Genomic DNA, 26,375 nt, shown 5'->3' with positions numbered 1-26,375 from the left:
TAATACAATTTTACTTACCTGTAAATCTTCAGACAGCAAATCTCCCGTTGAGCTCTCCGGTGACTCATCGTCACTTTAAATTAATTAATTCGTATCGCCGCCGCGCAAGATTGGGAACACGCAAAACACATTGTCTTGATAGGATATATAGATGACATTTATTTAATTACTTTATTATTTATGCTACTGAATGCTATACTCGTAATGGATATTTCTATAATTATGTCGATAGATCATACGTGAATCCGTAGAATGTGTGAGGTCAGCCGCGCGAGTTTTACAGCCCGTGTGTAGACGCGTGTGTTATAATGATTACGCGTAGTGTGTAAATTAATTACAAGGGTAGGAGGGAGGGCCGGACGCGAGGGGGGGTGATTGGGAGGGTCGACGCTGCTCCGAATATGCGGGCCACGCCTCACATCGTCGGACAAGTCGCTCCTGGACGAATCGTCGATCACGCACGTCGATCAAGCTCCTGCCCAAGCTCCGATTTCTCCGATTGATTCGCGAAGAACACACTGCGTGTGTGTGCGCGCGACTCAATTTATGATACCTACTATCTCTCTCTTCTCTTCTTCTTCATCTTCTTCTTTCTTCATGCCCTTCGGTCGCGATCGATAGCGGACGGGTCCCTTTCGATCGCGAATACGTAAAAACTAATAAACGGGGGGGGGGGGGCTCAATCACTAGCTCGAACGCTCCGCGTTCAACCCTTTCAACCCTCTTAATCTGCATCTCCAGTTCGATGAAGAAAGAGAAATATGTGCGGCACCGCGTCTATTAATCGTAATTTAATTTATCGCTTCGCTTCCGCTTAAACTAGTGAAAGAATTAAATGCGCTTTTTTTTCCCTGGGAAAAGTTTCCCAGTTTCTCCTTTCCTTTTTACAACTTACTTGCACTCACACGCGTCAGTGACGAAAATTAAATAAATTCTTAAAGACGGACGAGATAATGATTGAGCCCGAATACATATATTAAAGAACTTAGCAATATACATATACAAGAATTTATGTAACATAAGGCGCAAACTTCCATCTAGGGATCGCGGTGATCTATTGCCATCATCTTATCTCCGACCGAAACTAAAGTAACTCGACAATAAAATTATCAATATCCTTCGTTTTGATACATCTCGATTTATCATTTACATCTGTTCTTACCAGCTGCAAGCTCCTTTCACGCTTTCTTGCACTTAAAACGAAGCAACTATATATTTACGCTTTGGAAAGAGAAAAAAGGAAGAGGAAAAGCGTAGAATGTGCATCTAGGAAGAACAGACTAAATGAAGTAAGCGCTCAGAGAGAAAATCTCCAAAAAAATTTCTTATAGAACTCACATACTCTATACTTTATACAAAATACCGCGTAAGATATCCTGAATTCAACGTTAGAGAGAGAGCGATCGAGATTATCATCTTTTCTATCTCCTCCAAAAAAAAAAAAAAAAAAAAAAATCAGCTGTGCGCTAAATCAATCCGTAGTTTAATAAGGGACTACTCGGGTGCGTTTAATTCTACAAAAGGAACGATGTATTTGAAGCGAGTCTTAATGAACGTACTTAATTAATGATCGATGACACGTAGCGGTAAAATTCGACTGACGTATTTCCAGTGTCTCGGACATCTGAGTCAAAGCGAAACAAACGCGTCGGCTTTGAGGAAAACGCGTCGTGTACAAAATCTAACAGCAATCTTTCTCTCGATGTGCGATGTTCTCGCGTACAAGTTGAAATCGTGAATGTGTGTCGCACTCGATCCAATCATATCTCTATTAAAATCGTTATAACGAAGATCCCAACGATCGATTCATCGACCGATGATCGCAAAGCGATCTTCCACTGAGCTTGCTCGAGTCGTTCGTGGTGAGATAATCGCATGCTTATCATAGAAATGAATTTGGTCCTCGATCGTGTCGGAATACCAAAAATGTCTCAAATTCGGGCGACCAGCTTTCGCGGTGAACATTCTGTCGCGCCACGCGCTGGCGATTTTACGTATCTGTGGAACGTGATTCCTCTCTTGTTTTCCCTTCTCTTTGCCTCTTAGTCGGTTAATCGCTCTCATAATTCGTGTCGTATACTATTGCCTTGGGCTCTACGACGATGATTAACGATTTGTGGATCATTTGTGGTCCAACTTCCATCAATGCGGCGGTGACGATGTCACTTGTCGATGGTCGCAGTCGATGATCCTTCCCTGGCAAGTAGATAGTTGAGGAAAAGTCCTCGAGCCAGGTTTCATCAATTAACGATAAATATTTCGCTGGCTCTGATCGGCAAGAGACAGATTAATACTCTTTCCAAATCGTAAACAAATCAAGAGAAAGAGTTAATCGTAATTAAATTAGATGATTCTTGGTCTTGTACGAACATGGTTGCGTGATAAGGGTTTCAACAATGATTGTCAGGGAACGGATGACGACTGCGATCGGAAATATCATTTAGAAAATTTCGCGGGCTTATCCTGGAATGCATTCCTGGTCGTAAAAATTTCAAAAGTTTAACCTTTACGCTAATATAATACTATCACACACACGCGCACTTTCTCTCTCTTTCTCTCTCTCTCTCTCTTTTCGTCACGTACTAAATAAGATACTGGAACAATGTTCGCGGTCGCAGCCTAAGAATGTATGCTGAGCGAACGAACAACAAACGTACAAGTTTCAGCTGTTAAAGTTCGAGAATATATATTTACCGCATAAAAAATGCAAAAAAAAAAAAGAAGAAATTACGCCAGCAATCGACTTTTCCTTGCTCGTGGCCGTCGCTGGGTACTTTTGAGTTCAAGCTCAATCATGCCACGTTCGTTCGTTCGTTCAAAGTGCATACTCAACCCCAAGGATAACAACACTATCAATGTTCGATACTGTACAACATCGCTGTGCGAAAACGTCGGTCGACGTGAGAGTCGCGCGAGATCGATGCTCTCTTTCTCTGATTCTGATTCTCGAAGGTCTCTCTCGTCCTCCTCGACATAGTGGTCCTCCTTGCAGCAGTGCGCGACAAAAAGAACGGGCCGCCAATGCGCGCAGGAGGGGATCTCTTGCGCCCTTCTTCACGGAGATCGACCTACGCCGTTCGACGGCTCGGAAAGAAAAGAGGAGAGGAAGATCTTATACATGGTGATGTGCAGCAGAGATATCATCCGAGAATGGGGACAAACGGGAGAGAAAACATACGAGGGGAGAAAGAGAGAGAGCGGATTTCATGGCGGGAGGGAGGACGGTGGAGGAAGCGGTTGGGTAGGTGGAAACGGTGGTTCTCGAACTTGAAGGAAGGAAGGAAGGAAGGAAGGAAGAAAGGAAGGAAATCGATTGTGTTTATCTCTTAGATTGTTAATTTGGTCTCAGGGTCCAACGACTCGTGAAGAGTTATTGTATGAAATAATCGGGATGGTCTGAGTCCTTCTCAAACCTCTTCGCCTCCTCCTGCATGCTCTCCTTGATCTTCAGGATGGCCGCCGACTCGGTCTGATCCTGCGAATCAACCAACACCAGGCCGGTTACACGTAAACGATCAGGCAAGCCCAGCAACCTTGCCCAAGTTTTTCCGCGCGCAGCATCTTTCACCAGCGAGATTCGCGGGACTCTCGGTATAAATCGCGCGCGTCGAACGGTTGACGGTTCGTACTTCGACGGTATCCGGTAAAAGGTCCAGGTTTCAACGGAGCCGATAACGTTCAGCCGGATATATCCCTCACGTTGCCGCGCGCAAGAAAACGCGTGTGCCGAGAAATCCACCTAGAAACGTTCTCCATCCCGACAGCGACGGCGACGAGAAAATATCCTCGACTCTCGCGGGTGCCGCGACGATGAGACGGAATCCGAGGAGTCCCGCGAAATGAGATCCGTCTTCACCCCCGTGTGCGAAAACGCTGGCCGGTGAATAGAATGCGTTTTAAAAGCGCAACGTGATGGCGGTGCGTCGTGAAGGGGCCGGGCTTCGTGAAACGAAAAAATTCCGTGGGGAGAGGACACTGGGAGGTGTCGGTCTCGTTGTCGGGAACCGGAAGAAAAGTCTGGAGCTTGAGGTACTGTTTGCTTAAGGGTGCTCTGACCCACAACACATGGACGTTACGTAAGATAGTGAAGCCCGTGTCGAGCCGAACATAATACAGCAACAAGAATAATAATAATAATAATAATAATATTATAATAATAATGATGATGTGATGATGATAATAATAATAATAATAATTAATTAATAAACACAACGGAAACTTTGTTATCGTCGCCTGCCCTCCCCACGCACGCACACCTCATCGACTATAAACGACAGATAGTATAGTGAAAAAAAGATACTCTAGAGAAACTCGACGTGTCGTCCTTCACACACTTATGTTTTTTACCCCCTCTTTAGAGCGAAAGACTCTTCCGCCTCTTCGGAATTTTCGTCCCCGCTAATTTTTTTTTTCTTTTTTTTTTCGTGTCTCGATCTCGCAATCCATCGATACGCTTTGCGCTGACGCATCCATGTGCTACAGGTCAGTACAGGCTAGTACTATATACAGCTATCGTTCTGCTCTAATCCGGTTTTTATGTACTTTTCATACACGGTGAATGTACGAGAGAACACTGGAGAAACGTTCAACGAGAGTGCAACATCGATCATGACAATGTGTTCCACAGCCGCAGCGATAGTGGTGCAACGTTCGACTTAGCGGGGATCAGTGTCTGAAAGATCAGCGATCTGAGAGTAACTCTGACAATTCGGAGTGGAATTTTTTTACACAGAAGGAACAATTTTGCTAAGATATCTAAAAATTTGGCCAGATACGAATCTGAAAATAATTTTGTTGGGTCATCAAAATTATTACATAGAACGCTTAAATAAGATAAAGACAATCTTATAAAGACAAAAAATTTTATTAAGATAAGACAATTTTATTAAGATAAAACGAGATAAGACAATTTTACAAGAATTACGTCTTATATAATTATTTTGACGACATAAGATTTATTTTTAGATCTGTATCTGGCCAAGTTTTTACATACCTCAGCAAAACCGGATACATTAAGAGCGGACGCTGATCGCGCGCTGGTCGAACGGATGGAACAAACAAAGCGACGAGTGAAACACAAGTGATGTGTGTTGTGTGATTAGCACAAGTGCAAATACACGGAGACGGATAGTTATATATAAATACGATAATAGCCAGCACCCCTCGGATTGAATCGTAAATAAAAAAGAAAAACGCAATAGTCTCAGTGTAACAGGATTACATTTATTGTCTCGATCTCGCCTGGCTTATAGGCATATATTAATTATGTTACCATTCAGCGATTAAGGTTCGACTTACAACGAGGAGTATATCAAGTAAAAATCGCATTAAGGGTACCAAACTGGGCCCGTCCGTTTCGCGAGTCTCTACCGCCGGTGAACGAGAAACAGCACGTGTCTGGAAACGGCGTGTTTCAGCTCGTTGTTCACTTGCTCGTGAAAACGACCGTCGTGTTGGAAATTGATTGCGTCGCAACATCAACTCGAGTCTCGATTCTCGTCATACGGGTCACACGTTCAAGCTTCGTACCCTCAATGCGCCGCTTTGCCGAGCTCTTTCCTTCACTCATCGACTCGTGCGTTGTACGTCCTCGCATTAAAAAGAAAAGATTATGCGGACTCCACAAGCGCGCGTCTACTTTCTTTTCTCCGTTTTGACGTTATGGGCACGAAACGGCAAGACGTGTCTCGACCCCGGGATATCGGCGAGCGATACGCTCTGCCAGGATTGCAATCCTGCAATATCTCTCTATGACAGGCGGTTCCGATCGGATCAAGTGACACCAAGCTTTAGTCACAGGGATATAAAACCCGTCACCACGTTCCTTCGCGCGACAGACTTCTCGCGGTCGCAATTTTACAATTAATAAAATCTGCGATTTTTTTTATCTCCGCGTTTATATCTTCGTTATTTACCACCTGCGCCATGTACCTACGCATTTTTGACAACAATATCAGTAAACAGTATGAAGCAAAATGCCCTGTATTCGTGACGATCAATTTGTTAATCCGCGATCCCAGACCGAAACGAAGAAGCGTTAAAGAACGCCCAGGAACGTCCCAGGCAAGGTAGCTTTTACATATACAAAAAACGGCCTTTCATAATACGAAACGCAGTAAATGAAAAAAAAGGGGGGGGGGGAAACTTGCAAGCGTCTTGCCGTTTGGTCCCATAGCATGCACTTGCGCACATTCATTCCTCTTCTCGACCCTTTCTCTCTCTCTTTCTCTCTCTCTCTCTCTCCCTCTCACCCACATTCTCTCCGTGTGTTTCTTTTCTTTTCGTTTTTACATAAAATTCCATCGATGTCTCGGCACTTTAAGTTAATTTAAACATAACTAATAGCAGCACAGTATAGTCCAGTACTGACCTATAATCAATGCGGACGGATGGATTTCGGGAAATCTCTCGCTTCTTACCCTCAATCGCATTTTATCTTCCGGTTTGTTTCTTTTCTTTTTTTTTTTATTTTTTTATTTTTTTTTCTCTATATTCGCTCTCTAAGGTTCAGTACTCGCACATATTTACGTATCTTATAGTCAATACAAAAATATTAACGTCTGCATATATATATACATATATATTGTATATGTATATAATATAAATATTATATATATATGTATATATAATATATATTTCTCTTATATACCTGTTTCTCTTTCAAGTACTTCGTTTAAGCTATCTGCAAGTAAAACCACTCGCCTCGCAGCACTGTGTAACTTCGAGCTGTCGAAAACTATCGTTCGCAGAGAGGTCCGCCTCTACTGTTGTACAATAATAAACGGCCACCGGTGTCAAAGATTGAAAGTTACGACCGATTAATTTACATGAATCATCATTGTTCGAGTCGCACAAACCTCGACAGTTAAAAGTACGTAAAGACTAAAAATTCCGCTTTCAAAAAGGGGAAGGGGAGGAATTCCACCTTTCGTCCTACGAGAGTGACGCTAAGAATTGAGCAAGTGACGAGCTTTACATACTCTGCACGAGAAACGACGAAATGGCGAAACTAAGCACTAGCGGGTCGCGAAACGCGCCTTGATTGATCACGCATAAATTTAAATAGGAACGAATCTAATTAATTTAACACACTTTTGCCGCGCTGATTGACACTCGCGAAGCGATTTTGTAATACGTATTTAATCTAAATATTTCGAAAAGTTTGGACGTCTCAATTGGAGATTTATATATATATATATGTATGGTAATGCGCGATATAATAATATCTATATAACAATGCGCGAGCTCTCCGCGTCAAGATCACTGTTAATTCTCTAATCATTAAGTGTTCGCGTTGGCTGCGTGAGTAAGAAACGATACGACAGAAATTCGCGCGTATCTCATGGCTAAGAAGTACGTATAACGTATCGCGATGCTAATGAACGGCTGCAAAGTAGGACAGAACGACTGTTCCCAGTAGGGAACAGACTGAGCAAATAGTTGGAGAGATCCGATTTGAACTTGTCTAGACTGTTCATCTCATTACAGAGTCTCGTAATCGTTGTCGCAATGTGTGCGAAAGTTGAGATTCTATTAGAGATTCGCGTGGACGTAGGGAGATATTTCTATCTCTCGGGAGGATTTCCTTTACCTGCCGTAAATTCATTTACAGTTTACACCGCTAATTTTACAACACGATAAAGAAAAAAATCGAATATCTGTACAAGTTAGAGTGATGCATTCAAACAAGATTCAAGAGAGAAAACGAGGGCGTAAAAATCGATTAATAATTATGCGATCAGTAATCACAGTAGCGGACAGTTATATACGTATATCTTATTCGCGCGCGCGCGCGCGCGCGTGTGTGTGTGTGTGTGTGTGTGTATGTGTGTGCGTGCGTGTGCGCGCGCGCGCGCGCGTCGTCGTCGTCGTCGTCATGTGTGTGTGTGTATGTGTTTCGTACTTTATGTAACAATTTTCATGTGATTCTTCAGGCACCGTTACTTACGACCTAACGTTACTTTATGTATAATTGTCAAATAAATATAAATAATAGAAAATAATCTGATAAATCTTAAGTAAATATTAACTAGCTTCCGTAATAAAATATAAGCATAATCCAGGGACTTAAGATCAAAACAATTTTATTAACGATTCTATACTGATATTGTCTATACCCTTATTCTCATAAAATCGCAATAATGAAAGCTTTCAATTATATTATTCTACTTCAAATTTCTACTTGATTCAATCAAACCAGCGAATCTTTGTATTGTAAAAGAGAGAAATAAGAATTTAACAATTATTATTCTTAATTATATTTTGAATAATAGAATAATATAATATCGTTATAATAGCAAAATTCGATACATATTATGTTATTATGTAATACATTTTATAATATATTTTAATAATATATTAATAATATATTACATTTTGATTGTATTTTAATTGTAAAACGATTAGATATCAACATGTGACTAATTATTTTTCATATTTATATTTATATTTTCAGTCCCTGGTGTAATCATAATAACGTAAACAAAAAAAAAAGAAAGAAGAAAAGAAAAAGAATTATGAATATATCTGTAGTCTTGCAACCTTTTGAGTATTTAGAGAAAGCATATACATATCGTACTTCTACGATACGCGAAGCATACGTAAGAATAATCGTTGTTTGAGTATTTGCGCCATTTAACGATAGATCAATTAATGAGCGCTTAAGTGCTAACCCTAATCGAGCAGGAGCAATCGATAACGACCGCACGTTGGCGCTGCGTTTGATACGAGTATCATTTCTTTTCTCTCTCTCTCTCTCCCTCTCTCTCTCTCTCTCTCTCTCTCTCTCTCTCTCTCTCTCTCCCGCTCTGGCTTTCTATGAGAGCTTAAACCACTCACGAAACTACATATGCCGGACTATAGCAAAACTAGCCGGAACGCACCATAGAACACGTGAATACGCAGCGAATCCGCGTACGATGCATTTCCGCATCACACGTTAATAACCAGCACACCACGTGCGAAGTCTACGGCATCTACGAACTCGGGGCTGGCTCCAAGGCGACTTGATTTTTTAAAAAAACTGTCGAGAATACAGAGAAGGTGCACGTACGTGATTACTGATAACTCTCTTCGTAAGGCTCGCAAGGAACGTCCGCGACGCCGTCACTTCCGGATCAAAGAAACTTCGCAAATTGTGCAAGATAATTGACATACTAAATAAATAATGATAATTGTGAAGATCAAAGACACACTTCTTTATTACCTATAGAAACTTTCGCTTAAAAGATGAAAGTGTACGTATGTTTGAAAAAAAAAAAAAACGTCAAACTGAGGCAATAACGAAGGAAATTGATAGATAATTTATAGAAGATAATATTTAAATAAATTTAATTAAAAATTTAAATTAATTTAAAATATCATTTTAGGCAATGAGCTTCATAACAGTTCCGGTCTGTTAATAAATGAAAATTTTCTTCAACAAAAAAAATCTTGTCTTTTATTTTCAATTATCAAATCGCCAAAGTTTCAACAAAATCGCAGACGAAAGCGTCGTGACTGTTCCTTGTTAATATCCTATTGATAATCTTATATAAGATTAGCGTGTAAAATCGTATACACGATTGAATCGAAAGTTCGATTACTTTGTCGCACGGAAATAATTTGAAACTTTATCTTGTAAAGCACGCAGAAAGAACTTGAGATATTTAGCTAAATATTAATATATATAAATTTTACTTTTTATTGATAAAAATAATAAAATAAAACTAAACTCGATAAATATAACGTTAAATAGTTTTACACGAAATATCAATTTCTTTTACAAAATGCAATTTGATAACCATATGCTAAAATTATATACAATCATTAATAATATTGATACTCATATTGAGTCTCATCATCTTTCTGCCCACTTTATAGCTGCATCGTTAGACGTATTGTTAGTGTGATAGTAGTTAGACGCAATTTCAGCGAATACGGTTATGACAAATATTAGATGCGATCAAAAATGACGCTGATTAAATTTACCAAAATATCATGTGACGCGTGATTAAACAGAACACCTTCCAAAAAATTTATAGGGACAAATGATAGTCTCTGTAAGAAAGCATTAACAAGCCTGTTGGAGTGAGGCTGAGGATAAATCCCTTGAACGAGACTGAACCCATATTATTTTAGCAAAGTACGTGAATATCCGCCGTACTGATAGAAGCGCTTGTGGCTGTTAATTGAGATGATTAGAAGGGCAAATAAGTTGTAACATGGATCCGTATGCCATGTAGCACGAAATAATGATAATGCAAGGAGATAATAATTCGAAATAAACTTTTGAAAACATTTGATTAACATATAAAGATAAAATACAGACAAAATAAGAGAGAAGTGATTTGCCGGAAAGAAACGATGACATACAAATCCACAACAACACGTCGAGTGATCATTAGGAAAAGTTGTTAAAGAACCTGTGCATACTTACATTCTCTCCAGGAGCTCCGAATCCACCCAGATTATAATCACCCATTCCGCTGCCGCTATCTTCCCGTGGTGTTCCAGGACCACCATTTGCTGGACTGTTCTTCATTCCGTCAAGACCATCGCCGTTTAGAACTGGACCCATTGTATTAGGACCCATGGGACCCATTGGCCCACCTTCAGGTCCGCCACTCATTGGGAAATCCTAAAATGCATTTATGATATCATTTATATGTAGATGCTTTTAAATATTAAATCTTCTTGCAAAATAATAAGTTTGCCATCTAATATTTATTAAGATAATTATAGTAAGAATGTATTAGAAAATTTAGCCACTTACACCCGGCATGTTTCCTCCAGGTACAGGCTTCATCATGGTATACATATTTTCTCCTCCGCTATTGCTGCTATCCTGTGGGCTAGGCATTATAGGTGTGCCAGGTCCTGGTGGACCTGTTGATCCAGGTGGTCCTCCGTAGTTGCCCGGCGATGACGACGAATAATTCATCGGCTATCATCACAAGAAGATGTTATTCATATTGTTTAATCGTAAGACAGTTTTAAATAGCTTACAAATGCATTGAGAAAAAAAAATTAATATGTATTTATAAAAAAATTAATATGTATTTATACCGTAGATGTGTTTGGTTGCCATTGTTGTCTACCGCCTGGAGCTGCCATACTCATCGGTGGCATTCCAGGACCTCCTGGTCCACCTGGACCCAAAGTGCTATTGGGCGGTGGCCCTCTCATACCTGGACCATAACTTCCAGGACCCATCGGACCCATTCCCGGTCCTCGTGGGGGATTCATCCTCGGATTCATTGGATTCATTCCCGGTGGACCTAGGATAGAAAATACAGTTTGGTAAATTCGATCGTTAAATATGGGACTGTTAACGTTTGCTCTAGTTCTATGTTAATGAACTAATTGCTAATTACAATTTTGTGGACTAAACAATAAAAATCATGAACTTGTAAATTCTACGAATTTGTGTATAAAATTGTAATTCTATTCATGTACGGTATAACATTAAGTGCGGGCTTAAAGTGCCGAAAATTGAATCATGCTTTGGCAAAGTCGAATTCAAGATAAAGCCGGTGGATGACACGCCGATCAAGCAACTGTCACCACATAAATTAATACAGTAAAAAAGCTCATGCTAAAGATAGAAACAGCATACTAAAGTACTAAATTGCAAACAATTATTTACTTAAATTATACATTCGTATATATATATATATATATATATATATACACACACACATAAAAAGACGAACACAATTTTCGTTAACTATAATATTAAAAATTATTAAAAGAACTAATTCCATGTATAAAAGCGATTCTTTCTTTTATGCGACAGCACATATTGTGTTATACAGATCATAATTATTATTATTTTGTAAGGACGTAACATATATAACATATTTAGTTAGAGGTAATTATTTAATGCATTAAAACATTAATTAATTACTGCTCAAATAACATATTTGTTAAACACAAACGTAATCAGCCTATCTTTTCATTTGCATGTAGCATGATCTCATAATGAACCAAAATTTAACATTAAAAGTAAGCTTAATATATTTTAATTTAAAAAATGTAGATATAATATAAGTGAATAATACTTCTCACTACAATATATTTTGCACACATATAGTGATAGAATTTTTTTGAATTCTTAAAATATGTATATTACAGAATTGTTGTATATTGTGCCAAATGAATTTTTTGTGAATTGTATAAAAATATCATTTGTTATAACACATAACTAAATATAATATACTCAATTGCGATTGTCATGCTGGATGCTAGTTCGGATGAGCAAATCATTTTGCAAAAGAGCAAAGCCGGTGCAATTAACTTTATGAAAACAGAAATTAAAAAAAAATTAAAGGCAAGGAGGAGAAAAAATAAAAGTTAGGCTTGACTAAGTCATGTGAGTGTGATTTGGGTTGCTTCCTACCTTGCCACCCTACAAATTCTCCAGCTTCGCCTGAGGAACACAAGAGCACACATTAGTACGGCAGGTAGGTAAGATCGGGTTCATGGTGGTAAAGCCTAGTTATTTTGCAGTGGTATAGTAGATAAAGTTGCTTCCGAATCTAAGAGTTATGCAACTTATTAAAGAATTATTTAAAAATTATTCGTAGAAATTGGAATAAATCATATTGACAATTAAGTTTATGATTAAATTATATCTAAATATATATATATATCTCTCGAAAGCCAAGCCGTTTAACCATTATATATAAAAATTCATAATACTTTTGATACTTCGTAATGTATTATTGATTATTATGTTTTGAGAGCATAAGATTTTTTAATCGTAAATACTACATTTTTCAAGTCTGATTTGTAAGATGATAGAATGTCCTGAAAGATAAATGTCATATATAACGATATGTGTAAATTACTTATAAAGAAAAATTAAGAAAAAAAAAAAAGATTATATAAAAGCATATAAAATAAAATATTTGATAAAGAGAACCATTGAAATACATATTTACATACTAAGTACACAAGACTGAATATCTAGCAGTAACAATCGAACGCAAACTACACCACTGCTTGTATAACTAGACAATTCAAAAACCAATCCACTCCACATCACAGCAATCCAATCCAATTTAAAATATTACTTATTCGTTTATTGCTGTGTGGTTTTTGGTACGCATGCGTCTATGCCATTCTCCTCTCGCAACTCTCGTCAATGCCAGAAAAAAATAATGTAACACTGGCCTATAAATGATCTCTTACCTTGCCTGGTAGGATCCATACTATTTGGCATCATTGGCTGTCCTGGTGGCTGTAAAAAATATTAAAATGTAACATTATTTAATTTAATTTATTTGAACAAGATATCTTAAAACATTAACAGAAATCCAAACGTTAATTGAGACTTCTACTCACCCCATTAAAGTCATTTCCCATTTGTGGCATACGTACACCGGGTCGTGGTCCAGCTGGGTATCTTGGCCCCATAAACTGTAACAAAAAATAAATATTCATCAAATTGAACATAATTATCAAAATTTATCAATTTTAGTTGTAATTTGAAGGTGTAAATTAAGTACTCATAATATGTCAATCGTGATTACTATACATAGAATTGACGATATAGTATAAATATCAGGCAGCCACAATAAGCAATCCGTGAGATGATAGGCCATAAAATATGCATTTCAAGTTCATCGCAGCACATTAGTTGGTTATGTCATTATACACTGTTTTCTTAAGCACTTTATGGCAATTGTAGATGAAATTTATTAATTGTATAGTATAAATTAGTATAATAATAAAACTACTAATAAAACGAATTCGTCGTCGAATTTTTTTGATAAACCCTATATTTCTGTATAAAAGCAAAATTATGAAGGACATCACGAAGGAAACAATTACAGCGATTGTAATGGCAGTCGTGAACTTCGGTTATACCATGATATGGTGCGATGACAGAGCGGAACAAGTGATTCTTTATGAGTGAGAGTGTATGTGTTGAATGAGGCTTACCTGGGTGGACATCATCTGCGAGTGTGGGGGCGGGGGTGGCTGGGGGTGCTGGGGGGATGGCTGTGATGAGGGGTGTGTGGGCGGAGATGGTCGCATTGTCGAGTTGTTCTGCAACAAGCAACGCAAACGACAGACATGTAGCAACACTGCGATCCAGGCAACAGCTAGACTAGAAGGCTTTGGGGATGATTGTGTTAATACTATGGTCGGTTTCGGCATCTTAAGAGTTACCCGTGAGGAAGTTGTAATTAGGAAAATCGTTCGAATGGCGTTTCGGTGTCTGCCGTTGTATATCCTCTTTTCATAATTACAACCTCTGATGCGAAATCGCTTCTAACATTAAACTGTGAAACGAGACATACAAGAGTACGAAAAGATGCCAGTCAATTATAAAATGTACAGCGTTATAGAACGTAAAACGACTTCGTTGGAAAGACATGATGACTCCTAAGCATTACAGGATACTTATGTATATAGAAAAATCTAGGAACAAACTGTATATCGCTTATATATTGTGTAGCATATTATCTTCATCTAATCTAGTAAGGGACGACTACTTTGACAAGCACTAAGTGCATAATTTTTCTTTGTTTTCTCATTTCCACATACATTTGTGTTTATATTATCTATAATTTTTTTCATATATAATAGACAGTTGATATAAATGTTATGGTTGTCATTGAGATCAATAATTATACAAAATCATATTTATATCATTTATATAATATCATTTTATAAAAGAGTTGATCAAGTAGTAACAGAAAAAAATCGTTAATTTTTATTTCTTGTATGTGATTGCAATTTCAACAAACGCGTATATTTTATTAGATTATGTAATACTATGTACATATATTTACATACATATTTTATATATACTTTAAGATTATAAATCTTTTCACTTTCTTTTATAAACGTTATATATATTTAATTATATAGTATATAATGTTTCTGTAACTGACATTTGCCAAATAATATAAAGAGGTCGTAGACTATTTATAAAAAAACTAGTCTACATTCTAAGCAGGCTTCCATGTTAGTTGTCCCATACATTCTAAAGAGTATAACTTTGGCTGGTTATGTATTCAAGAAAATGTTGAAATTTATATTCTACAAATATAAAATAAATCAAACAATAATGTCCATGTCCGCAATATTTTCATATACCACTTTGACATGACCAGCACAAAGTAGTATACTCGTCATGATATGCTTACTGTATCACAATATTGTGCTCTAAATGTATTCTAACATCTATATAATTTTGTTCTTCATAATTTCTAAATTTGCTTTATGCGTCAAGGAGATGAAACAATGAAAATGGTACAAGAACGCACATACAAGTATTAGATAGAGAGCAGAAAGAAAGTAAGTACATATATACAGTATAGACAAGCATGACATAAGAATGTTTTTTGAATGTACACTTGTTTCAAAAACAAGTTGATCATGACTACACTAGAGTGTTTGTGTAAGTGTATGTATTTATCGATGATATATAAAGATATATTAATATTCTTAGTTAAATAAGTATAGATTATGTAAAGTTTATGTCATTTTTTAACTCGTTTTAAAACTCAATAAAAAAAGAGGAAAAATGAAGATTGGTTTTGTTATCTATTCACACGAAACTTATCTAAAAATTATTTCTATATCAATTAATGGTTTCTATATCAAAATATGATATTTATAAAAGATACTGAAGTAAAATTGACATATTCTTTATTTATTTAAATATTATCAGTTTTCTCTTAGTCTATTAAGTTAAAATTATTTTCGACTTATTACTAGATCAAGTTTTAATCTTTATTTAGAATTAAACTTAATTATATTATACTTTGAATCAAATGTAAATTTGAAACAAGAACTATTCATAACGATAATAATAAATATTCTATCATATATATTCATGTACGTACACATATTAATTAGTTTAATTTAAGAAGCTATTCCGAATCTTGTTTGTTATATTAATAATATATATTTTTTCCAAAATATTTAATCTAATTATTGAAATCAATTCAGTAAAGAAATATACTCACTATAATAATTAATGGATTAAAATGGAATAAACCTTTTCATAATTTATTAAAGTTATCAAAATATATAAACCGATATAATATGTAAGATTAGAATGCAATTACGTAACGACCGATTTATTCAAATAATTGTGGCTTTTTCGCTTTATATACTCTGTAAATAAAGACCAAAACCAATGATATTAAGATATTTTGATATTATCATAAAATAAAAACTCACTGGGAAGAAAGCAGGAGGCATAGGACCACCGGGCATTCCATCATTTGGTGGCATTTGACCGATTGGAGATGGGGCTGGTCCAGCATTCTGTAAATATTTGTAACTTTAATCTTTTTAATGTCAACTTGCTTCTTTCTGCAAGAAAATTAATTACAAAAAAAAAATATATATATATATATATTCTTTTATAATTAAATATATATATTTATATTGATTTTCTGTATCTCTCAACATAAATGTATGTCAAAATATTTAAATATATAACAACTTAACGACAGATATATTAATTTGATCTAAATCTTTCAACTTACGTGAGCAATGCCATTGACGTTGTAAGCACTGTTCACGAATCCCTGGTAACAAAATATGCAATGTAAATAATATGAAATATATTGAAATGCTTATGAATTTATTATATTTGATTTTAAAATTTATTTTATAATATGAGCGGTCAATAATACCTATTCTACATGAGTTAGAAAATTATTATAAATGTAAATATAATTACATTTATACAAATATAATTACATAGTCATGAAATGCTTTGGCCTCACTGCTGTGTTCACAAGAGTCTCTCCTCTCTGGCGCTGCACAGTACAGATCCCAAAAGACACTGAAAAACAATTTCATAACAATTACTTAACATCAGAGCATTCCTGCCATATATGAAAATTTCCTTTAATGTTGTAAAATACTTACCACCACCATGAGTGTAGAAACCCAGGTGGCTCTCCCAGTGTAATATTTTTCTCCCATCGTATCTAAACAATAAGCAGAGCAAATCGTGCTATAGTAAAACAATATTTCGCAAAAATACAGTTGTAAAAAAAAGTTTTACAAATTATTACCTCCGACAGGAATGTTTGTGCTGCTTTTTGTGCCCCCACATGTAACAAGTACTCATATACATAGAGCGCCAATCTGAAACCATGATTAGCCATTAACCAAATTCGAAATGATAATAAACAATTTCGAGTAGTAGAAAAAACGATCTTCGAAATAGCGACGAGAAAACGATACGAAACGTAAGCAGGTTACGCAAACAATGGATCGGTACTCCTCGTTCGGCATATTTCTTTCTTTTTTTAGAAAGTACTCGTACTCAACTCGAAGCCGACAATAGTGTTTCCTCACGGATCCGTCCGTTAAACGAAGTTAACCGCCGACTTTCCCCGTGCAAGGCAGTAAACGCGCGGCAATAAGGTGCATCGCGCCGAGAGAGATGAGCCGGGTCTCGCGGGCCGATACAAACATGGCGTGGGAATCGGAAGCGCCGATCCGCGAATCGGAGCGAAGCGCATACGGTGGCTGACAGTGCGCGCGAATCAATCGTTTCTCGCGCGAGAAAGCGGGTTACGCGTAAATCCACGGACAAGACAATCTTTCGCCGGTCGGATCGGCCTCGTCCTCCATCTCCGATTTTCCCGGCCTCGAAGCGCCGTCCGCGTCCCGAGTCTCTTGGATTCGATCGATGGAATTATGGATTCTCGATCAGCGCCGCAAGATCGCAAGAACCGCGATCGCGAATTAGAAGTTAACTGTTGCGATCGTTACGGCAACGAGTCGCGGTTTGTGACCGGCTAATTTCAGTTTAACGACTTTTCCCGAGCCCAATTCCGCGGCTAAAACGTGAAGTTTGTTCTTCCCCAGAGTTTCGCTTCCCGCACGTAAACGCGAGATCAATGCGCACTCCCTCGCCGACGCGCGTAAGAGGAGAATCCGCGAGAAGAAAACGGGAGCGCGGGAGAACGCTGGCGGAAATCGCGATTTAAAAAAGTCGAACGATTCCAGACATCGCCGAATAATACCACGGGCGAGATCGTCCAGCGGCAACTTCGCGCGTTCGATTTCGAACAGAAGTAAACACTGATCGGACCGCACGTCGATCAATCAGCTGTAACCTAACTTCGATCGAGGGCAGTTTTTCGCGCTCGTATTTCGCCGTGCAACAGGAGATCGGAAATCGCAGTGATTCGCTCGACGGGAATAGCGGGAATTTTCATCTCGCGAGTTTTCTCCTCGCAATGGTCCGCGCGAACGATCGAGCCTTTCGCACGTCAAGTCTCGAATCAATCCCGGATGGGAGGGAGGAAGCCGTGGCAGCGGAGGAAGAGGAGAAAAATATGGGGAGGAGAGAGAGAGAGAGAGAGAGCATCGCGTACGTTCAAACGAGAAACGTACAGAGAAAAGTACGAGAGAAGGAGAAAGAAGGATGAAGCGAACGAATGGACGGATGAACGGACGGATAAAACGGATCGGCGGCTCATCGGCCATCGGTAGGTAAACTGGATTAACCCGACGAACCGGGTTCTCCGGTCGCGATATAAGCGCGATGCACGCTCGGAGCAAAAAGAATCGGCGCGACGGCAAAGGGGGTGGTAGAAGCGCGTGGAGGGGAAGAGCTCGCGCGCGGATGGAGCGAGCGGGGGCCGGGTGCGCGCGGAAGGGGGAGTTAGGAGGAGGATGCCCGAGAAAAATGGAGTTGTACCGAGCGATCAATGGCCGGTCGGAATTTTCACGACAATATACACATATCACCTTTCTGCTGCTGTTTTTTCTACCCTTCTTGCTTTTTCTCTCTTCTCTTTCTCTCTCTCTCTGCTCTCCATTTCTTTCTCCCTTGCCTGGTAATACATATACAATACGTACTTTTCTCTGGCCTGAGAGTCCGAGGGCACCGATGACCCTTTTCCCTTCCCCGCGTACATGGTCGCCGTGGTGGCCGGTCAATGCTTCTAGCGTAAACACAAATGTACCGCCGTGTTTCTTCGCGTGCCGCTGGATAAGCCGAGCGATGAAAAGATCGAGAACTCGCGCGCGCGCGCGCGCTACGCGCGTCTCCGCGCGCGTATGTGTGCTGCGTCTGTCGTATGTATGTGGTGTGTGTATCTACGCGTACGTATGTAGCGTCTGTCTCGCTCACTCGAGCGGCGAACGGTAATCGTTCGGCGTGCTTACGTCGCCGACGTGCGATGTTGTGTCAAAAGGAGACGCGACCCGAGGAAAAGGTGCACACACTTCGGCGCGCTCGGCGGCGCTCGTGCGCGCTCTTTCAATCCGAGTCTCTGTCTCTCTCTCTCTTCCTTTTTCTATCTCGCTATCTCTGTCTCCGTTTCGCTTGCACCACACACAGAAAGGAGTCGCGGGAGGTGTTTCCGTTTCTTTTTCTCTCTCTTTTTCTTCACCACTTCACTTCACGTCTCGCTCGCTCGCTCGCGCACACCGATAAGACGAAGGTCTTCTTCGTCCCGCTTCTTCGTCGCCTCACGTCACGAACACGTCGCGTCACAACTCGAGCGAGGTGTCTGCTGCTGCGCGATACTGGAGCGACACGGTGCGACGCATCACGACGTCGCCGTCGTCATCGTCGTCGTCGTCGTTATCGTTGTCGTTGTCGTTGATTCAGGTGCGTCGTTGGGGGCGCCTCGTCGTCTTCACCACTGCTGTCGCTGTCGCTGTCGCTGTCGCTGCCGCCGCCGCCACCGTCGACGTCCTCATCGTTCACCGTACTTCCTTCCTGCGATCTCGTCCGCCTTTCCGGTACCGTGCCACGGTTTCACTTGCGCGCGTCACTTGCTATTGTCTTCAATCACGATCGCGACACCGAACCCGCACACTCGCTCACCGAAGTCGTCGCTCGCTCACTTCACCGTTGCTGACTTCATACCGCTTACGCTCTCTCGCCAGCCACTACTGTGCCGCCGTCTCGTCCCACTGTTGCGTATTACCGCTCATCGTAACCGGGATCGTATCGTAAACGAATGGCCCGGTGAGGTGATGGTCGCCGCCACCGGACGCGGCTCTCCGTCCTCGGCGAATCTCGCTTCGTCGCGACACGTTCAGCCCGAAAGCGTCTCGCAACACGGGAACGGTGTATCACTGCGGCCGCACGATGTACATAACGCATACGTACTCGGTGTGCGCGCGCACAACACACACGCGTCCGCGCTACGCGTACGTCGTCAAGTACATAGCACGCACGCGCCCGATAGAGAGACCGACGGCGACGAGGGAGAGAGAGAGAGAGAGAGAGACGAAACGACACGGCCGAGACCGAGGGACGGAGTGAAGACAGGGGACGGGCTGAACTTACTGTCGTGTAAACACGAGCAAGTTCGGAAGTGTTCCTCGCACGGATCCCCACGCGTTGCACGACTACACACAGATGAACGGCGGAGTATACATCCCCTCTCCTCCCTCGTCGTGCCCTCGTCTCGTTACGCTCTGTCTCGCTTGCTCGCTCGCGATCGCGTCTCCCTTCACACTGCTCCCCTCTCGCTCCATCTCTCACCGTACCATTTCGCCGTTCTCGTCTCTCGCACCGGCCGGGAAACGCTGCGCGCGCACCGCTGCTTGTTATGCCAGTGCCGTACATTCGAGAAATAAGAAAATGACCGAGATCCCTTTTTCCTTGGATACCCAGAAGCTTTTGGTATCTTCGACAAGTAGGACAATTTTGCATGTCAGACGAAAAAATTTAATTAGACTTAAAATTGCCTTGACAGCCATTTTTTTTTCTTGAGTAATCTTGAGTGATTCACCGACGCGCGATCATGCTTGGTCTTGTTGATATTGCGATTATGCAATATCTGAAAAGTTCATTAAAAATAAAGTGTTTTCGCGTGCAGAAATATTGAAACTTGGACTACAATTTTAGAATATTTAAACAAAGCTATAATTATATTCATTCCATATAAATTTATATAAATATTATTTCTTAGAATATGAATTTGACTGACCCACAATGGTTTGATTTTTTATTATCGTTAAAATATCGGCTCAACAAATCTGTATAACAATATATCTTTGAAAAATCTTAAATTGTTCTGTCGCATCCTTCAATTCTATTGTATCTATTGTATATTTATCCCAAAGAGAAAGTTTTCTAACAAATAGCTTTCTGTTCAACCTATTCTTTGTGTCACAAACAAAACGAGGACAAATAGCTTTTTGTCCGAGATTTAATGTATCACAAACAAAACGGATCTTCGTTTCTTGAATAATGTAAAAAGATAAAGCAATAATGCAGAGTCACATTTTAAAAATATTTTACCTAAAAGGATATTAAAAGATATAACAAAAAAAATTTGTTTTGTCTTTGATTTCTTGTCAAAGTCATAAATCAACTAAAGCATCATAAATTTCATGTCAAGTATTTTTCCGTTCGATCGTAACACATATTTTAGATTTTGTGATAGTTTGTCGCTTTGCGACAACTTTTACTTATTCGGTCCTTTTTTTCTGCGTCACAAAATATAATTACAATATATTTAGCTCCTATTGGCCTTGTTATTAATTTCAATCGTAATTTCAATCGTTGTTAACAACGACAACAAGATCGACGTGAAAAGCGTACTATCTCATCAAGTTCGTTGAATGAATTCGCGGGACACGTGGTTTTCGTACGCTAAGATATTTCTCGCAACAGAATCATCATTATTATCATCGTCGTCGTCATCATCAACGAAGATGAGCTACCTATCGATGCGCGGTGTGTTTTACGAAATACCGTTGTTGTTAAAAACGCGCTATGCGATATTGGGATAGGTCGATATTTCGAATTTTCGATAAAGGCGCAGGCGTAAAACAAGCGAGAAATTCTATCGCGCGACACACGTCGACGGCACATTGTCGAATAAAGGACGAAGCTGTCCCGAAAAGGACTCATGATCGGAAGGGAGAGGGAAAGGGCTAAATCGCGCTCTCATGCCCGCCAATGATACGGCACTGACTGCAACTCCGCGTCTGATTGGACCGCGACCGAAGCACGCACACGGTGCCATGTCACACTCGCATGCACACACCGTCGAATGTTATATCGGCGTCCGTACGTCGGCAGTCTCTCGAAGAGAGGAGCAAGAGGACACGAGCGGGAACAGCCGCTGCGGGACGGGAGAGAGTGGTACGGGGTCCGATTATAGCCGAACGTCGACGGACATGTCCGACGCGAAATAGTCGACAATTGACGCGATAGAGAGTTTGGCGAGAAGGTAGCATTGGGAGGGGAGCGGGGGGAGGTAACGCTGTTCTCTCGGGTGAACCGCTTCCCCTTTTTCAATTTTATCATGCGATCGACGTCGCAACTCGGACGTCGCTACGTGAAATTAGACAAAATGTTCTATAATTCTCGCATGTCTCTCTCTCTCTCTCTCTCTATCTCTTTCTGTTCCTTCCTCCTCGCCCTGTTTGAACGAGAGGGCCGAGATAAATCGGGCGAGGCATTAATCGACGAAAAATCTCGCGCGATTAACTCTCTTAGAAATTAAATATGTTTATTTTTCAAATTATGAAAAATCCTTCATAATTTTTACATATTGTACACAAAGAATACGATATAAGTTTTGTCCACTAAAATAAATTTCTCGATATTTAGATGTAATCATGGACGGCTCAGGTACGCTTACATGGGAAGAATTCCTCGAGAATGCAGAAAAGTTTCTCGTTGTTTCAGACAAGATATCAGATGGATGGCGGCTTTGCGGGGACAAGGTACATCATCGTGTATCGTCACGAGTTGCTTACTCGCACGAATTATATATAAAAATTACATTGAATGGCATAAATATGTAAATTGGGCGATAATTAGCATTGTTAATGAAGTTCCTAATTATACTGTCTGTTCGTGTGCTATTGTAAAATTTAAAAGTTATAAAATTTTGTAAAATTCAATATTTGAAATTTTACATATTAAATTGTAAATTTAGTAACGATTAAACGTTCAAAATGTGGTTTTATTTATATACTCTTTGCGGGGGGATCGAAATTATGACTGCTTAAAAGGAGGCCGACGTTCGAGAAATATATTTGTACTCCGCGCAACGTTTGCAAACTACCGTCTTCACTTTTTTATTAATGTTACCATTAATGATATGTATAATAATATGCATTATTAGGATATTCCTGGACAAGCGTATCTAGTTAGAAGAGCCAAATATTTCATACCAAACGATGTCACTATGAGAAAGGATGAATCGACCGACGACGATAAAGATTTTGAAGAATTCCACGTGGAACTTCGGGAAGACCCACACGAAACTCCTTGTAAAAATGAGTCACCTTTTATTAGCGAACATCACATTTTGTGGTCCATTAGTTACAGCGTCCCAATTCTCTTCTTCAATGGTTGGAAATCAGGTAAAGCTACTTGTAAGGATTCATACAGTTTGTTTGAAAAAAAATATTTACATGTTCAGGGAAATGTTCCAGAGATCATTTAGGAACGAAAGGAAAGGATAAAAGCCTTATTTCCGAGGAGAACGCAACATAGTGTTCGACTTTGCGAAATTTCGAAAGTTGTGGGAATAGAGATAGAGCTCGGGAAATTTGCGGTTGTCGGAACCGGGTGCATTCATGCTACCCCTGCCTCGCACATGCATCGTTTTATTGATTATAAACGCAGACGTGTCTGACTATTTCAATATTCGCGCAGATATGCCGACGATATTAATTAATCCCGATAATGCATTTTGGCGGAACGGAAACGTACATTATGTCGTTTAGATTAATTAACATTGATCACATCTTTTACGTATTCACTCAGCGAGGAGAAACAATTGTCGTGAGAGACATCTGGTTCAATTCTGGTTCACATTTTTTTATTTTGTCTCTTTTTTTTAGATTTCCCCGGTATTAACCCGGTGACCGTAAATGAGGCTCAAACTGTCCTCGGCTCCAAACTGAATTACATAGAATTATCGCAAGCGATTCATCCTGTCGTCGGCACACCGTTTCTGCATTTACATCCGTGTTTTTCGCAGGGATTGTTGCAGAACATGTCGAAAAGGTGAGAAGTAACATTAAGTGAAAAAGAAAACAAGAAAATTAAAAAGAAGAAATGAAAATTTGAAAAACAAATTTTACATCCCTTCGTTCGAGAAGAATTCTCATTACTTAATCGATAACAAATGTTGCAGCAAGAATAAACTTGTCAGTTGGTTGAGTTGCATGGCATCAGCGGCTTTAAATCTCAAAATACATCAGGAATATTTCAAATTGACCTACTGAGACTGCCGTAACCGTTTGAAGGAACAATGAACATTTTTTTTTACAAATACCTTTCTGTACATCAAGTTGAATGACAGAACAATTCCGGTTTTAAGGAAAGAGAAAAAGAAAAGTCATATTTCTTTTTTGTGACATCGATTGAATAACTGACCATACATCACTACCTGAATACTACTTCAGCATTTATTCTATGCTTCGAGTCACCCTGTGTGTAAGGGAATCCTGTTTTCATCTCTGCTCGAACGTACGCGAATAATTCCAGTCACGAATATTCGATGGCGACGACGATTCGAATGGAATCTGTTCGCGGACGACGACAGCGGCATAGCGGATCTAGCATTGACCCACGGCGGGCCGAGTAAATTGCTCGCAATTGGGCGACGTTTCGCGTCCGCGCGTAGGAGGGAGGCGGCGGGCGAAAGAGGCTGAAGCGTGGAAAAGAGAGCACGCAATTAATGCGACCGTGCGCGCGCGCACGCACAGCAATTAATTCGCACAAGGACGCATTTGCGTGCGGCCCCGGGAATATTCGTTCTCGGTGAACACGTAGTTTCGTATATACATGCGCGCAAGGCATGTACAGTCGGATGCGTTAACAACATCCGGTGCACGAATGGCGTACCGGACATTGTTAACGCACTTCTTGCCGATTCTCTTTCCGCTCTTCGCAAATAGTAATCGAACCATACGATTAAGTATGAAACGAAACGCAATCCTCAAGTATCGCCTAGGAGAGACAAATCCGATCATTGAACGTAAAGAAGACCAGAAAGAGATGGAGAGAATGAGAATGTTAACCAGGCACCGTTAACACAGTCGGCTGTACGCAACGCTCCTGTCCTCACTCGCGCTCGCATCCGCGCATTCGCGTCGCACGCGCACCAGCGGTTCTCAACCAGACTTTTGCGGATATTTGTTGATTAATAATCCCGTTAGTTTCTTCCACCGTCAGACTCGGCCCGCATGTGCGACGAGCGTCTGCCTCACGAATTCATGAAACACGTGCCGCTTTAAGCCCCAATGACAAATGATGTTATCATGTATGACTTCCATTCGAATCGTTTTCACTTTAAAAAAAAAAAAATGTCGAGATTATTCTTTATTCTTAGCGGCATAAGAAAAAAAGAAGAGGGGAGGGGATCAAAGCATGTTTCTGAATGGAGCAATTCAATCTGTTCGATACTCATTGAGAAGAGTACTCATAATCAATGTAATTTTTGTATATATATGGAGCGAGCTGAGAAACACCAACGTCTCATTCATCAAATTTATTGTTAGATAACGCTTGTTGATGTCAACCAGATATTTCCGTTATTGTGAATTGAAAGATTAGACTACTCCCGTTAGAAAAAACGATGCATTTCGTCTCTTTCTCTCTCTATTACTATTAAGTAACCGATATGTTACGCTAACGTTTTTAAATGTATTTAAACATAAATAAAAATACATTTAATAATAACAGTTTAACAATAATAAATAATAAATATATATTTTACATATTATTATTATTTAGCCCTTAATCGTGTTGAACTTTTTCGAAAATTACAAACAAACAACATGAAGGTAATTATTCTTATAAAAATCGATTGAAAAGACAGAGTTACACATATATATATATAAATAATAAGAAATTATTTATATTGTGAAAATTTATCTTTATTAGAATATTTTCTTTCTAATCTTTGATCAATTTTTTTCAAAATAATTAAAAATAATTTCTCAAATAATTTTTAGAAAAGTTTTAATTCTACTGATACTTTTCACTAATCTTGAATCATCAAGATTATTTTATCGTTCAATTATTAAAAAATTTGTTAGTTATTGTTATGTATGAGGGTATTATTTTTCTCTTTCTCTTTGCCTCTCATAGCATCGCTTTGAAATACAAATATAGCTCGAGACACCAGAATGAAAGTGATCCGTTGAGGCAAGAAAGCAGTCGGTAGCTCCACCTACGAAGGCGCGACCAGTCGCATGGTCGGTGGAAACAGAGAGAAAGAAAGAGAGAGAGAGAGAGAGAGAGAGAGAGATGTTTCGCCATCGCCCGCGCGCTTTTCGAACTCGCGCGGATTCTAACTCGAATTATCCCGCGCTCATACGATCGATGATGATTTGCGGCTGCCTTCACGTGCAACAGGAGCGGCGAGTCGCGTCGCGTGTGTAGCCAAGTAGTCTCGTAACTGCCGGAT

General features: G+C 39.6%; 2 protein-coding genes across 9 annotated transcripts; one reads left to right on the top strand and one right to left on the bottom strand.

The window, feature by feature from the left end:
* Window positions 1–130: 130 nt before the first annotated feature.
* Ssdp (Sequence-specific single-stranded DNA-binding protein) lies at window positions 131–19,093 on the bottom strand. Of its 7 annotated transcripts, none has more exons than XM_089072732.1 (14): window positions 18,721–19,093; window positions 17,031–17,103; window positions 16,882–16,943; window positions 16,711–16,795; window positions 16,494–16,535; window positions 16,183–16,269; window positions 13,927–14,034; window positions 13,327–13,401; window positions 13,174–13,222; window positions 12,380–12,409; window positions 11,047–11,258; window positions 10,754–10,924; window positions 10,418–10,618; window positions 131–3,475 (listed from the first exon to the last, which is right to left on the bottom strand). In XM_089072732.1, exons 1-14 carry the CDS (start codon window positions 18,888–18,890, stop codon window positions 3,371–3,373), a joined length of 1,470 nt encoding a protein of 489 aa, XP_088928858.1. In that variant the 5' UTR covers window positions 18,891–19,093; the 3' UTR covers window positions 131–3,370. The 7 variants fall into 7 exon arrangements, with proteins under 7 accessions (XP_088928858.1, XP_011638613.1, XP_088928859.1 ...); XM_011640311.3 differs by having other exon boundaries at window positions 18,832–19,093; XM_089072734.1 differs by lacking the exon at window positions 131–3,475 and adding an exon at window positions 5,202–9,022.
* A 1,648-nt stretch (window positions 19,094–20,741) lies between these two features.
* Atg10 (Autophagy-related 10) lies at window positions 20,742–25,681 on the top strand. 2 transcript variants are annotated; one of them, XM_011640314.3, is made up of 5 exons: window positions 20,742–22,084; window positions 22,556–22,671; window positions 23,076–23,316; window positions 23,800–23,965; window positions 24,096–25,681. In XM_011640314.3, exons 1-5 carry the CDS (start codon window positions 21,889–21,891, stop codon window positions 24,184–24,186), a joined length of 810 nt encoding a protein of 269 aa, XP_011638616.2. In that variant the 5' UTR covers window positions 20,742–21,888; the 3' UTR covers window positions 24,187–25,681. The 2 variants fall into 2 exon arrangements, with proteins under 2 accessions (XP_011638616.2, XP_011638618.2); XM_011640316.3 differs by having other exon boundaries at window positions 21,959–22,172.
* Window positions 25,682–26,375: the final 694 nt, after the last annotated feature.

Source organism: Pogonomyrmex barbatus, unplaced genomic scaffold (assembly GCF_055798465.1).
Source record: "Pogonomyrmex barbatus isolate J1 unplaced genomic scaffold, ASM5579846v1 scaffold14, whole genome shotgun sequence".
NCBI classification, from domain to species: domain Eukaryota; kingdom Metazoa; phylum Arthropoda; class Insecta; order Hymenoptera; family Formicidae; genus Pogonomyrmex; species Pogonomyrmex barbatus.
The sequence above is the reverse complement of the archived record's forward strand: the minus strand, read 5'-3'. Positions and strand labels throughout refer to the sequence as shown.

What these genes read in the sequence shown, in the direction of transcription:
- Ssdp (XM_089072732.1), bottom strand. Translation starts at nt 18,890, where the DNA reads ATGTACGCGGGGAAGGGAAAAGGGTCATCGGTGCCCTCGGACTCTCAG. An exon ending in TTTCTACACTCATGGTGGTG is followed by an intron (nt 16,796 to 16,881) that starts GTAAGTATTTTA and finishes ATTGTTTTTCAG; the next exon opens with TGTCTTTTGGGATCTGTACT. An exon ending in CCAAAGCATTTCATGACTAT is followed by an intron (nt 16,536 to 16,710) that starts GTAATTATATTT and finishes TTTTGTTACCAG; the next exon opens with GGATTCGTGAACAGTGCTTA.
- Atg10 (XM_011640314.3), top strand. Translation starts at nt 21,889, where the DNA reads ATGCCCGCCAATGATACGGCACTGACTGCAACTCCGCGTCTGATTGGA. An exon ending in CTGCGGGACGGGAGAGAGTG is followed by an intron (nt 22,085 to 22,555) that starts GTACGGGGTCCG and finishes CTCGATATTTAG; the next exon opens with ATGTAATCATGGACGGCTCA. An exon ending in CTTCAATGGTTGGAAATCAG is followed by an intron (nt 23,317 to 23,799) that starts GTAAAGCTACTT and finishes TCTTTTTTTTAG; the next exon opens with ATTTCCCCGGTATTAACCCG.